The 15,716-nt window shown below is 39.7% G+C and overlaps 1 protein-coding gene across 2 annotated transcripts in view; it reads right to left on the minus strand.

The window, feature by feature from the left end:
* Positions 1-3,013: 3,013 nt before the first annotated feature.
* LOC137396538 (acid sphingomyelinase-like phosphodiesterase 3b) overlaps positions 3,014-15,716 on the minus strand; it is a 34,174-nt gene continuing 21,471 nt past the window's right edge. For both annotated transcript variants that reach the window (XM_068082850.1, XM_068082849.1), the window contains exons 6-10: positions 14,550-14,724; positions 9,886-10,065; positions 8,435-8,520; positions 6,067-6,161; positions 3,014-3,373 (exon numbers count right to left, since the gene is read on the minus strand). In XM_068082850.1, coding sequence (XP_067938951.1) covers positions 3,226-3,373; positions 6,067-6,161; positions 8,435-8,520; positions 9,886-10,065; positions 14,550-14,724 — 684 coding nt within the window. In that variant the 3' untranslated portion in view covers positions 3,014-3,225. The remainder of the gene's footprint in view (positions 3,374-6,066; positions 6,162-8,434; positions 8,521-9,885; positions 10,066-14,549; positions 14,725-15,716) is intronic.

Raw genomic sequence — 15,716 nt, forward strand, 5'->3', positions numbered from 1 at the left:
AATGATGTTAGTATTAGACTTTGTACAAAGATATATCTGTATAACACTAACAGGGAAAAATTATCAAAAATACAATATCACAGAAGTAAGCAGATTAGCATCAAGTTCCACATACAAAAGCAATGTTGCGTATTAAGTCAAATAAAACCACATAATATAGTACACACTTACAATTATTAACCTGTATCAGTAAAAGAATGCTCTACATTATTGATTGCACATGTGTGGGAATCAGGGCTCTACAAATGTATCCATACATCATTTAATTAGAAGAAAATTACTCTCAACAAGAAAACTTACAGAACATAAATAAGAACAGTTTTACAGACTCATTTAATAAAAAATAGTAGTATTCCGCAAGTGGCATATCAAATTTAAGTTTTGCATAAAGTCCATACAAAATTGTCAACACATAAACTTTACTTTACATTAATAAACTTTTAGAACTTAGCATCTGAAACGACTTACATTAGCAGTAGTCTATAGTAGTCACGTATAGCAGATATGAAGCTAGACCACTTCATCAACCATCTTCCAACAACAAGATGTGGTATAATCCATACACAAAGCTTTATAATATCTCAGCTATTTGAACCGAACAGCTGAGATATTATCAAAAAGCATAAGCCTTAGCTTGTTTCCAAATACAATAATTATCAAGAGAACATTTTGCCAATGTAATCCTATTCATACTTTAACAGGTAACAGTTACGATATAAGCTTGTCTTTTATTTGTAATACTATAGTACCTATGCTATAGTACCTATGCTATAGTACCTATACTATAGTACCTATGCTATAGTACCTATGCTATAGTACCTATACTATAGCACCTATACTATAGTACCTATGCTATAGTACCTATACTAATAATAGTACCTATGCTATAGTACCTATGCTATAGTACCTATACTATATAGTACCTATGCTATGGTACCTACGCTATGGTACCTACGCTATAGTACCTACGCTATAGTACCTACGCTATAGTACCTACGCTATAGTACCTACGCTATAGTACCTACGCTATAGTACCTACGCTATAGTACCTACGCTATAGTACCTATACTATAATACCTATGCTATAGTACCTATGCTATAATACCTATGCTATAGTACCTATGCTATAATACCTATGCTATAGTACCTATGCTATAGTACCTATGCTATAGTACCTACGCTATAGTACCTACGCTATAGTACATACTCTATAGTACCTATACTATAATACCTATGCTATAGTACCTATGCTATAATACCTATGCTATAGTACCTATACTATAATACCTATGCTATAGTACCTATGCTATAATACCTATGCTATAGTACCTATGCTATAGTACCTATGCTATAGTACCTACGCTATAGTACCTACGCTATAGTACATACTCTATAGTACCTATACTATAATACCTATGCTATAGTACCTATGCTATAATACCTATGCTATAGTACCTATACTATAGTACCTATGCTATAGTACCTATGCTATAGTACCTATGCTATAGGAACTATTACTACTAAGAGATGCACACCAAATGGATAAATTATGTTTTGAGTTGCCCAGGTTAACTGAAATGTCCTACAGCAAGGTGTTCAGCACTAAGCAATCCAGCAACAATTCATGGTTTAAAGTGGTCTTTTGAACGTCAGCAGACCTAGGATGGCAGCGAATGTACTCCAGTAATCGTGCTGGTATGTTAGAGGGAATCTGTACTCCAGTAATAGTTCTGGTATGTTAGAGGGAATGTGTACTCCAGTAATCGTGCTGGTATGTTAGAGGGAATGTGTACTCCAGTAATCGTGCTGGTATGTTAGAGGGAATGTGTACTCCAGTAATAGTGCTGGTATGTTAGAGGGAATGTGTACTCCAGTAATCGTGCTGGTATGTTAGAGGGAATGTGTGTACTCCAGTAATAGTGCTGGTATGTTAGAGGGAATGTGTACTCCAGTAATAGTGCTGGTATGTTAGAGGGAATGTGTACTCCAGTAATCGTGCTGGTATGTTAGAGGGAATGTGTACTCCAGTAATCGTGCTGGTATGTTAGAGGGAATGTGTACTCCAGTAATCGTGCTGGTATGTTAGAGGGAATGTGTACTCCAGTAATAGTGCTGGTATGTTAGAGGGAATGTGTACTCCAGTAATAGTGCTGGTATGTTAGAGGGAATGTGTACTCCAGTAATAGTGCTGGTATGTTAAAGGGAATGTGTACTCCAGTCATAGTGCTGGTTTGTTAGAGGGAATGTGTACTCCAGTAATAGTGCTGGTATGTTAGAGGAAATGTGTACTCCGGTAATAGTGCTGGTATGTTAGAGGGAATGTGTACTCCGGTAATAGTGCTGGTATGTTAGAGGGAATGTGTACTCCGGTAATAGTGCTGGTATGTTAGAGGGAATGTGTACTCCGGTAATAGTGCTGGTATGTTAGAGGGAATTTGTACCCCAGTAATAGTAGCCTACTAGTATGCTGCAATGTGTGCCATAATAATAGAACTATACCTTGAGTGTTAGGAGTGTTAGTGTCCTTTCATTCATTGTTGTAGGTAGAGCACCAGAGGTGTTGGTATGATGTACAAAGTTGTGTACTAAAGCATTAGCGTTGGTATGATGTACAGAGTTGTGTACCAAAGCATTGCCTCTGGTATTTATGGTGAATTGTGTGCCATAGAATGGCATATGCTACAGTGGAGTGTGTTGCTACAGGCATGCCGGGATGTAATGTGATGACTAGTGCTGCACGATAAAACGATATAATTCGATGTGACGATATATTTCAGCGGTCGATTTTATACTTGGTCAGTTTTTAAATCAATATGAAAATCGAAGCCTCAAAATATCGAATATTAAAATATAGGCTTATTTTATTTTGCAAAACTGGAGTTGTCCATTCTTCTAATTGTAAAGAGGGCACAACTCCTTATTTCAACCGATGTTAACCAAAATCCTCTCATATCGTTCGTGTTAAAGCCTATCACTATATATCGAAAGAAGACAACTCCAATGTTTGATATTTTTCAATATATTTCTAGAGACCAAATAATCAAATGTACATGCAAAGATATTGTGCAGCACTAGTGATGACCGTGTACTGGAAACATAAGATTGGGGTAATCATACATAACATCCCACAATCTTGTAAACATTCACATACTTTCATTTTAAAAAGTTACAAAGGTACGTTAGTGGTAAACAAAAGCTTTCACTAAGCAACGTAGAGAACAGTTTCTATCCACAATAAGCAATGTAGAGAAGAGCAGTTATCCACAATAAAGTGAGATCAAATCTAAGATGCTGCCCCTTACTGGTTATGGCTGCTACACATGCTTTTGCTCCTGTCTGGCTCACTTCAAAGATGGCACAAGACAATCCAGCTCTGCAAGATTAGATGTAGTTTGACATACCAACATTTCTACTCTCAAACATATTTATCAAAGTTCAAGTAGTTTATTTTAAAATAGACAAAATTGGTAAATATATGAATGATCACATCATGCTTCATATTATGACAAGCTCAAGCAGGTTGTTGATTTGTCAGGTATGTAAAGCTTTAATCGCTACTGCGTGATCTATCAGCAATTGATTGCCATGAATAGGAAATTGACAGAGGCTGCTTGTACCATTGGGTCAATGTACAAATCTCATGTATGCTTGAATCTTGGAGTTATTCTTTGCACCACTTTTTGCCATAGCATTCAATATGGTAACTCCTCTTTCGATTAGAGAATAAACCATAAACAACATAATAACAGGTTTTTAGCCGTCGAAGGTCTGCTTAGCCCACCACAAGCAGAGGCCATGAACATTTTAATGAGCATTGTGGGAGCAATGTGTCTGGAGCACGGCATTGTGGGAGCGATGTGTCTGGGGCACGGCATTGTGGGAGCGATGTGTCTGGGGCACGGCATTGTGAGAGCGATGTGTCTGTGGCACGGCATTGTGGGAGCGATGTGTCTGGGGTGCGGCATTGTGGGAGCGATGTGTTTGGGGCACGGCATTGTGGGAGCGATGTGTCTGGGGCACGGCATTCTGGTAGCGATGTGTTTGGGACACGGCATTGTGGGAGCGATGTGTCTGGGGCGTGGCATTGTGGGAGCAATGTGTCTGGGGCACGGCATTGTGGGAGCGATGTGTCTGGGGCACGGCATTGTGGGAGCGATGTGTCTGGGACATGGCATTGTGGGAGCGATGTGTCTGGGGCACGGCATTGTGGGAGCAATGTGTCGGGGGCACGGCATTGTGGGAGCGATGTGTCGGGGGCACGGCATTGTGGGAGCGATGTGTCGGGGGCACAGCGTTGTGGGAGCAATGGCTTCATTTTTATGACACATAATCCACAAGCTTGCGTCATTCAAAAAATCCACCTGAACTCTGACTTTCTGTTCAAAGGTCAAGAGCTATAGACCACTGAGCCCTGGCTGCAGTTTAAATTATTCCTTTTTATTAATCAACCAAAGACGATCATAAATAAATTAAAGATGCAGAAACTGTTATCGACACGCCATGTTTAGGTTTTTGGGTTTTTACTGTCTTTGTCAATGAGCATTAGTCTTATTCCTTAGACATGCTACAGATGATGAAATGTCGGGCCAGATAACTTTAAATAAGCTTCATAGGGTACGATGGAGGAGGTAATGTTTTCCTGAAACTAACTGCAATCTGCATCTTTTTGAGTGAGTGAATTATTATTTTTTTAATACATTATTTATTGTGATACTCGACATTCATAACAAAAAAGCATGTTTTTCAAGACGTACCACACACTAATCTAGATATGAAGCTAAAATATAATATGAAGGATAGAACATAAGCAATTGAATGTGAAAAATATATTGTGCTGATTCCGTGACTAGTAACAAAAAACGAACATAAAACAAATACGACATTTGATGAGCATTTACAGGCGGTTACAGTATTAGCAGGTATAGTAGTAATATCATATGATTTGTCCAAAAGAGCATGGTATTGGTGTTGTTGTTGGATGGCATACAGAGAGTTAGGGTTATGCAAATTGGCAAAAAAGATAAAGTTTAAGGTTAGTTTTAAAAGAGTTAAGGGCCATGGCTCATAATTTTTTGGGAAGAGAGTTGAAGTTTCTCAAAATGTTTAGGTTTAATTGGTTATGATGTGAGAAGCTATTGAGTAGGGTGTGGAGTGGGCCATTATGTCTAGTTTATAAGAACATGAATGTATTACACTCAACTTCTCATAAATGCATCCGGTAAACAATACGGTGGAAGTCAGCCGGCCCTGTGTCCAAACAAGCCACAGGGAGTTGTCTGAACAATGTGAGGGCAACTCCCTAATCATTACTCTATCTGTTAGTACCAGTCTGAGCAAACAGTCATTCATCATTCATCAACCAGTTTCAACTATCAAAGTCGGTTCATAAAACCAACTTGTCACAAGTTGCGATCAGATACCACATGATTGAGCCTACTGTGTGATTCAAGCATTGAAGGTTAAATACCTAGCGATACAAGGTACCTACTATTGATACTGAAAATGACATGGAGAATGGAGCTCTTTTTGTAAATAAACCATTGCATGGAGTATGGGGAAAAGTTCTCCTAATAAACAAGCATTTAAACAAAGAATAGCCACATCCATACACTAAACCACGATTATGTAATTGTGCAATCAGCATGCATTGAGTAAATAAACACAAACATTGTCTGGCATAAACGAACAGATTGAAATATCACAATGAATAAAATAATGAAATGCTACTAGCTGAAAGTAATAGAATGAAACTGAATAAAATACAATAATATGTCATATAAAAGATTTATGTTCAACTATCACTGCACCTTCTCCCACTACAGTATTTATTCCATATGTAAATACATATATAATATTCTTGACTACTGTACAGTTGATAGATTAGTGTGGTGATCCATAAAAGAGTCTTTCAGGCTTCCCTTACAACAGGAGACTTGCTGAAACGTGCTAGAACCTGCTGAAGATAAACTATTCTGAGCTTACTCCTACTTTTCAAAGCTTCCTGCTACAGTGACTTAAACCTCAGTGTATAATGCAGGTTGATTGTCTCAATACTCAACAATTTACCTGCAGTCATCGTCGCAGGACTCCACATCTTTCTTACAGTAATATGATTGGAGGTACTCCGAGAGCTTTTTGTCATCTCTGATAGACTCGGCCACCTACCATTACAAAATACTACAGGTTTGAAGGGCAGCAGTGGTCTAGTGGTCTAACACTCCTGACCTACAAACAACGGGCCGGGGTTCAATCCCCAACACGGCTACTGGTAGTGATAGAAATCACATCTAACCTTAAATTGCTCTTGGTGGGTGGGTATGTCTCCAGTCACCCGTTCTTTTGTGGCTGAACATGTTTGTTTGTACAACAAAGCTCTTAAAAACGCGTGAACGTGAATCATTTGCTAAGCAGATATTCTGGGGGATCTTTGAGGGAGTCACACATACTATGTGTTGTGACAACAAACACAAGCAAATACAAAACTAGAGCAGACGGTAGCAGCCATTCAACGAACTCTTGTCAACTACAGCAGTTTCCTTTAGTCTCTTGTTGCAATTGACATCGCAAATGATTCGCTCTCAAAAACCTTGTGCACTAGAGATAGTGATTCTCTCTTTTGTCGTGCGCTTTTACTCAAATAGAATGTTACTGAGTTGAAAAAAGAAGTGAACTTGTTTGAAACTGCCAGACATTAGTTACATCTCAACAGCTACTTCAGAGATGCAAAATTCAACAAGGTCAATATTTGTCACAAAACTAGCCATATTTTATTGGTGAGACAGATTAGTCAAAGGTTATAGGTCAAAGGTTATAGGTCACAGTTTATAGATCATAGGTTAATTTTGGGAAAAAGATTTTGGCAAAAATTTATGTAAATAATATTTATCAAATGTTAATGCTGAATGCTTTACAACTTTAGAAAGGCACCTATATGCCTTTTAAGTGTTTTTAAAATTTTTAAAATGTAAGTTACAAATGTTTAATATTCAAAATTTTTAGATCAAAGAAGTTAGTTCCATAGCCATCATGTATTTAAAAGCAAGTTGAGTTTTTATTTTGAAGAAGTATTTCGCCAGTTTAGTTAATCTCTAGCAGTCATTATTTTTAAACAAAGTGCGTCTATTTTAAACACTGAATACCTGAGTATGACAATAAAAACTTTGACAATGAGAGTGGTGAGAATCAGAAAGAGTGTGGTGGTTGATTGCTGAGGCCAGGGCTGAGAGCGAGAGGCACATCGATGCCAAGTCCGGGCGAAGCCTAGCCAAGCCAGAAAGCCACATAAGATGCCGCAAAAGCGATAGAAAGCAGAGCACCTGAAAGTCTCACACTATGCAGTTATTTATGTTTATTGTATATTTGACTTATATAGAGATCGTCAGGAGTGCCGTTAGAGATCGTCAGGAGTGCCGTTAGAGATTGTCAGGAGTGCCATTAGAGATCGTCAGGAGTGCCGTTAAAGATCGTCAGGAGTGCCGATACAGATCGTCAGGAGTGCCGTTAGAGATCATCAGGAGTGCCAATAGAGATCGTCAGGAGTGCCGTTAGAGATCATCAGGAGTGCTGCTAAAGATCGTCAGGAGTGCCATAAGAGATCGTCAAGAGTGCTGATAGAGATCATCAGGAGTGCCAATAGAGATCGTCAGAAGCGCTGTTAGAGATCGTCAAGAGTGCCGCTAGAGATCGTCAAGAGTGCTGATAGAGATCATCAGGAGTGCCGCTAGAGATCGTCAGAAGTACCTTTAGAGATCGTCAAGAGCGTCATTAGAGATCGTCAGGAGTGCCGATAGAGATGGTCAGGAGTGCCGTTAGAGATCATCAGGAGTGCCGATAGAGATCGTCAGGAGTGCCGATAGAGATCGTCAAGATTGCCGTTAGAGATCATCAGGAGTGCCGATAGAGATCGTCAGGAGTGTCGTTAAAGATCATCAGGAGTGCCAATAGAGATCATCAAGAGTGCCTTTAGAGATCGTCAAGAGTGCCGTTAGAGATCATCAGGAGTGCCGATAGAGATCGTCAGGAGTGCCGTTAGAGATCATCAGGAGTGCCGCTAGAGATCGTCAGGAGTGCCGTTAGAGATCGTTAAGGGTGCCGTTAGAGATCGTCAAGAGTGCCGTTAGAGAGCGGCTCTCAGAGTGTCAAACTAGCAAGGTGAATGTTGTGATTTCGAAGCCTGGTTAGAGTCTTTTATTTCACTCAACCTCTAACCATCAATTTGGATAAAAGGATGGATACATCTCTTATTAAAGCAAAGATTTCACAAAAAGATAATAGCCATAGAGTTATGCTTAACACTAACAATATTGCAACTTATGATGTTAACTTTGCAGCTAGCTCAACATAATTAAAAAGAATACTGGTAACTCTATATGAGATGTTAGTAAAAACATAGATGGTTGAATAATGCCATTACAAATGCTTTGTATATAAATACCTTTTGCATTGACGGAGGACTGGCATCACGGACTCCGAAAGCTTCAGTTAGCCTGAGCAGATAACTCCAGGTTACATTCTTTTTCCCTGCAACAACAGAATGTAAGCCATTATAGTCATGATTTTCAATATTTAAAACTCATTGTATCACATCTCTGTTTGATTCAACAGAAAAAAAGGTGCACTACAGAGAAAGAAGTTGGTTTATTTGCGGCAATTAATAAAAGAAATTTAACATTTTAAATTTTACTTTACAGATTTTGTTGTGGAATATTTTGTGAATATTCAAGGCTTTCCTATGATTAGCCAGTAATAAAAAAGCTAGTTTTCACTAAAATCTAGGAGACTGTTAGCAAAACCCGCTATATATAAGCAGCAAATCAACCTAGAGGGGAGCCTCAATGAGGAAAGCAAATTGTGTGAACTGAGTTAGTGAGTTGCCACGCCTTTCTTTTTTGTCTGACAGGAAACTGTCAGCGTGTGGTGTAGACAGATAGCGGCGGAGGCTGGTGAGTTGGTATTAGCTTGTGCGCAAGTGTCCGCAGTACAAACTACCGTGAGGTTAGTTATAGCCATTGTGCTACGGGTGTGTAACGCCATGGTGGCAAAGGCTGGTGGTGAAGAAGAGGCTGGTCTGCCATCGTTGCTGGGGGGCCGCGTAACAACTTTTTGTTGTTTTGCTCACAGTTGTTGGAGAAATAGCAGAGTGAGACAAAGGAGTAATATCACAGGGAAACTAGCAGAGTCAGACAGAGGAGTAACATCACATGGAAACTAACAGAGTGAGACAGAGGAGTACCATCACATGGAAACTAGCAGTCAGACAGAGGAGTAACATCACATGGAAACTAGCAGAGTCAGACAGAGGAGTACCATCACATGGAAACTAGCAGAGTCAGACAGAGGAGTAACATCACATGGAAACTAACAGAGTGAGACAGAGGAGTACCATCACATGGAAACTAGCAGTCAGACAGAGGAGTAACATCACATGGAAACTAGCAGAGTCAGACAGAGGAGTACCATCACATGGAAACTAGCAGAGTCAGACAGAGGAGTACCATCACATGGAAACTAACAGAGTGAGACAGAGGAGTACCATCACATGGAAACTAGCAGAGTCAGGCAGAGGAGTAACATCACATGGAAACTAACAGAGTGAGACAGAGGAGTACCATCACATGGAAACTAGCAGTCAGACAGAGGAGTAACATCACATGGAAACTAGCAGAGTCAGACAGAGGAGTACCATCACATAGAAACTAGCAGAGTCAGACAGAGGAGTAACATCACATGGAAACTAGCAGAGTGAGACAGAGGAGTACTATCACATGGAACTAGCAAATTGCATCACTGAGTTTGAATAGGCACTAAACCAGAGATCAAGAGACTTCCATGTTGGGAATTAAAAATTATTCACAAACACTCAAATTTTTTTCAATCTAGTGCAACCTGCGTTGGCCTCTCTCAGGTCGAAGTAATACTGTGTGTAGTCCATAATTTGATTTCCGTCATATTCATAGAGTAGAACGGATGGGTTGTGGTAAGGTGACTCAACTCCATCGGGTGCTATGTACCTCCATGGAGTTATCGAGGGACAAAGATAAGCCACTGATACCACTTCTTTATCATCTGTAACAATAAATATTACGACCTTTCATTAAAACCAAAACAGTAAGCTACTAAGAAGTTGTATACTCTTGAAGAGTTTAACGAATGATAGAATGCATGCGCACAGGTCAATACAGACAATTGCCAACTTAAAACATACATGTATGCTGCCCATGAATGATAGTATGCATGCACACAAGTCAATACAGATAGTCACCAACTTACAACATACATGTATGCTGCCCATGAATGATAGAATGCATGCACACAAGTCAATACAGATAGTCACCAACTTACAAAATACCTATATGCTGCCCATGAATGATAGTATGCATGCACACAAGTCAATACAGATAGTCACCAACTTACAACATACATGTATGCTGCCCATGAATGATAGTATGCATGCACACAAGTCAATACAGATAGTCACCAACTTACAACATACATGTATGCTGCCCATGAATAATAGTATGCGTGCACACAAGTCAATACAGATAGTCACCACTTTACAACATACCTGTATGCTGCCCATGAATGATAGTATGCATGCACACAAGTCAATACAGATAGTCACCAACTTACAACATACATGTATGCTGCCCATGAATGATAGTATGCATGCACACAAGTCAATACAGATAGTAACCACCTTACAACATATAGATATGCTGCCTATGAATGGTAGTATGCATGCACACAAGTCAATACAGATAGTCACCAACTTACAACATATAGATATGCTGCCCATGAATGACAGTATGCATGCACACAAGTCAATACAGATAGTCACCAACTTAAAACATACATGTATGCTGCCCATCAATAATAGTATGCATGCGCACAAGTCAATACAGATAGTCACCACCTTACAACATACATGTATGCTGCCCATGAATGATAGTATGCATGCACACAAGTCAATACAGATAGTCACCAACTTACAACATACATGTATGCTGCCCATGAATGATAGTATGCATGCACACAAGTCAATACAGATAGTCACCAACTTACAACATACATGTATGCTGCCCATGCATAATAGTATGCATGCACACAAGTCAATACAGATAGTCACCATCTTACAACATACATGTCTGCTGCCCATAAATGGCTTACTTCAAAATTGCTCAAGACCTAATTAATTTTTTAAATTGACCTTATCACGTTTTGGACAGCTGACCTTTTGGACAGTTGACCTTTTGAACAGCTGACCTTTTGGACAACTGACCTTTTGTACAGCTGACCTATTGGACAACTGACCTTTTGGACAGCTGAATTTTTGGACAACTGACCTTTTGGGCAGCTGACCTTTTGAACAGCTGACCTTTTGGACAGCTGACCTTTTGGACAGCTGACCTTTTGTGCAGCTGACCTTTTTGGCAGCTGAACTTTTGAGCAGCTGCATTTTTGGGCAGCTGACCTTTTGGCAGCTGACCTTTTAGGCAGTTGAACCTTTGGGCAGTTGACTTTTTGGGTAGCTAGCAAAAATGCCAAAGTGAGACTGTTTTGCAACCACTTTTACAACCAGTGACAGCAATCCAGAAAGTCGCTCAAATTTAAGTCATGGTTTGCCAAAGACCAGTGATGAAGACATTTATTACTGTTGTATGTTGATATAAATACATGTGGGTGATAAAAAAATGTTTTTTATGCCCAAACAAATTTTTTTCTCCGTTCAATATTTCACATGTTTTGAACAAGATAAACACTGTATACTGCGGTATGCCAAGTTTGATTTTAACATATCATTATCGTTAAATAATTATAATTATCATATTTAATTATATTATTATACAATTTTTATCATTATAAGAAGCAGCACTAAATGCAAATAAATTTTATGATCTTCTATAAAACGTAAAATAATTGATGAAGAGTCAAAATACCGTTCAAACAGGCAAATGAAGTAATAAACAAAAAATGTTGGTAATATATAAATATATAATAATTATAAAAACATTCAACAGCACAACATGTGATTATTTAACAAACCTTTACAACTGAATCGCTATTGGTTGACGTACGAGCAATCTGTTTACAACTAATGAAGTCGTAAGTCGACTGCTACCTGTAGACCGTTTCTAACCAAAATTATCAGTCAGGAATTCTATTACACATTGACTCAAAGGTGAATAACCAGTTTGAGGAAGACACAAATTTTGAAACTAAATTAAATTTTCTAGTTATAAACAATAAACAATATTATAATTACAATATATATACTTATATACATGTAATGTATATAATTATATATAATATGTTATAATGATTAGTACCCTAATGGTCTAGTGTGCTGTGAACTATCATCAGCTGTGCTGAGAAAGCGTGAAGAATAAATATATGCATTATTACTTGAAAACATTGCAAGCTGTTTGATTAGTCTGGGTGGTAGGGTGATGCACTCTAAAGCTGTTTGATTAGTCTGGGTGGTAGGGTGATACACTCTAAAGCTGTTTGATTAGTCTGGGTGGTAGGGTGATGCACCCTAAAGCTGTTTGATTAGTCTGGGTGGTAGGGTGATGCACCCTAAAGCTGTTTGATTAGTGTGGGTGGTAGGGTGAGGCACCCTAAAGCTGTTCGATTAGTCTGGGTAGTAGGGTGATGCACCCTAAAGCAGTCTTATTAGTCTGGGTGGTAGGGTGATGCACCCTAAAGCTGTTTGATTAGTGTGGGTGGTAGGGTGAGGCACCCTAAAGCTGTTTGATTAGTCTGGGTAGTAGGGTGATGCACCCTAAAGCTGTCTTATTAGTCTGGGTGGTAGGGTGATGCACCCTAAAGCTGTTTGATTAGTCTGGGTGGTAGGGTGATACACCCTAAAGCTGTCTGATTAGTCTGGGTGGTCGGGTGATACACCCTAAGGCTGTTTGATTAGTCTGGGTGGTAGGGTGATACACTCTAAAGCTGTTTGATTAGTCTGGGTGGTAGGGTGATGCACCCTAAAGCTGTTCGATTAGCCTGGGTGGCAGGGTGATGCACCCTAAAGCTGTTTGATTAGTCTGGGTAGTAGGGTGATGCACCCTAAAGCTGTTTGATTAGTCTGGGTGGTAGGGTGATGCACCCTAAAGCTGTTCGATTAGTCTGGGTAGTAGGGTGATGCACCCTAAAGCAGTCTTATTAGTCTGGGTGGTAGGGTGATGCACCCTAAAGCTGTTTGATTAGTCTGGGTGGTAGGGTGATACACTCTAAAGCTGTTTGATTAGTCTGGGTGGTAGGGTGATGCACCCTAAAGCTGTTTGATTAGTCTGGGTGGTAGGGTGATGCACCCTAAAGCTGTTCGATTAGTCTGGGTAGTAGGGTGATACACTCTAAAGCTGTTTGATTAGTCTGGGTGGTAGGGTGATGCACCCTAAAGCTGTTTGATTAGTCTGGGTGGTAGGGTGATGCACCCTAAAGCTGTTTGATTAGTGTGGGTGGTAGGGTGAGGCACCCTAAAGCTGTTCGATTAGTCTGGGTAGTAGGGTGATGCACCCTAAAGCAGTCTTATTAGTCTGGGTGGTAGGGTGATGCACCCTAAAGCTGTTTGATTAGTGTGGGTGGTAGGGTGAGGCACCCTAAAGCTGTTTGATTAGTCTGGGTAGTAGGGTGATGCACCCTAAAGCTGTCTTATTAGTCTGGGTGGTAGGGTGATGCACCCTAAAGCTGTTTGATTAGTCTGGGTGGTAGGGTGATACACCCTAAAGCTGTCTGATTAGTCTGGGTGGTCGGGTGATACACCCTAAGGCTGTCTGATTAGTCTGGGTGGTAGGGTGATGCACTCTAAAGCTGTTTGATTAGTCTGGGTGGTAGGGTGACACACCCTAAAGCTGTTCGATTAGTCTGGGTGGTAGGGTGACACACCCTAAAGCTGTTTGATTAGTCTGGGTAGTAGGGTGATGCACCCTAAAGCTGTTTGATTAGTCTGGTAGTAGGGTGATACACCCTAAGGCTGTCTTATTAGTCTGGGTGGTAGGGTGATGCACCCTAAAGCTGTTTGATTAGTCTGGGTGGTAGGGTGATACACCCTAAGGCTGTCTGATTAGTCTGGGTGGTAGGGTGATACACCCTAAAGCTGTCTGATTAGTCTGGGTGGTCGGGTGATACACCCTAAGGCTGTCTGATTAGTCTGGGTGGTAGGGTGATGCACTCTAAAGCTGAATGCCTTGAGATAGAATTCTGCATGATGCAATCCTATATTCTTTCTTCAAACTTCTAACTATGGCTTTGGTTGGATGAACAGAGGGACACAACTTTCATTAAGTGAACAGTTGGATACAGCTGTTATTATAGTGAAGGTTTTACTACATGTTATTATATTTAAAGTAAAAATTATAAACTAAAAGGATGTGATGACTTAACGTACATTAAAACTTCAGTCCGAAGCAAAGCTTATTGGTGCGTCCAATCAACATTAGAGAGACCTGAGCTGAACTTGTAAGTTACTTTAGATGTTTCCAGCTAGGTACAACTCTTCCACCGTTTACTCTTTATCAAAATCTATGGTGCCGTTTACTCACACCTACCTTCGTCAAACAACACTTTGACGGCAGCGTTGTGCTCATGCCCAAAGAACAGTCCGATAATGACATCATGGTACTCCCTGACAAGGCTCACAAACTGCTCATTGTATTTCTTGTACATGTGAATATAGTCTCCCTTCGCTCCGACACCAAATGGCACATGAGCGCTGATCAGCACCTGCATTTAAATATCTATTGTTATGATGGCTGGGCGTCTGCACCGCCGCCCTCCAAATGCTCACAAATTAATTTTTAGAGTTTTTACTTAGTCTGGTAATATTTATACTAGCACCCTAGAAGTCTGGTAAGCTGTGAGAGATTACCAGGAGTGTCAATAAACTGCAGAGAATAAGTATGTACACAATCATTCCGCAAAGTTGGGAGGCATACATTTAGCCCAGACGCTTGAGTGTCAGGCTGGTAAGCTTAATAGCATGAGTACCAATTTAGTATGATGCAATTGCTTTTCCTAGCCTCTAATCATATCTTTAAACAGACCTAAGGTGAAGATTTCTCAGCCAATTTGTAACACATTTCTGTACTTGTGGTTTATTAAACGAATTAGTCAATGCTGTCTAACAAATCTATCTTTCAATTAAAATATATTTTCATGAGGTCCTTTGCAACTTCACTTGCTAGAACCATTTTTTAATATCAGTTTCGTATATAATTGACGGCTTTGATTTTTTCCCCCATAAAGGTTGCAATTAGAATCTTGAATTTCATAGATTTCACAAAGGTACAGTTTGCATATTTGCAGAGGCGATAGCAAAACATATTGTTTTAATCATAAATAAGAAAAGACCAACATCATGCTTTCTGGTTACTAAACGCCATACACTGTTTATACAGAAGAAAATATAGCTCCCACTGTACCAGCTCAGAATTCTCTAGTTGCAGTATCTTATTGCCATAGATTATGTAGCAGATGAGCACATGAACACTTTTTTGTGCTGCAGTCAATTGCTGGTACAAGAAACAACAGTTAACAGGTGCTGGAATGAGAGACAGTGGTTAACAGGTGCTGGTATGGGAGACAATAGTTAACGGGTGCTGGTATGAGATACAATAGTTAATAGGTGCTGGTATGGGACATAAAAAGTCTAAATGTGCTGGTATGGGAGACAATAGTTAACAGGTGCTGGTATGAGATACAATAGTTAATAGGTG

Source organism: Watersipora subatra, chromosome 5 (assembly GCF_963576615.1).
Source record: "Watersipora subatra chromosome 5, tzWatSuba1.1, whole genome shotgun sequence".
NCBI lineage: Eukaryota > Metazoa > Bryozoa > Gymnolaemata > Cheilostomatida > Watersiporidae > Watersipora > Watersipora subatra.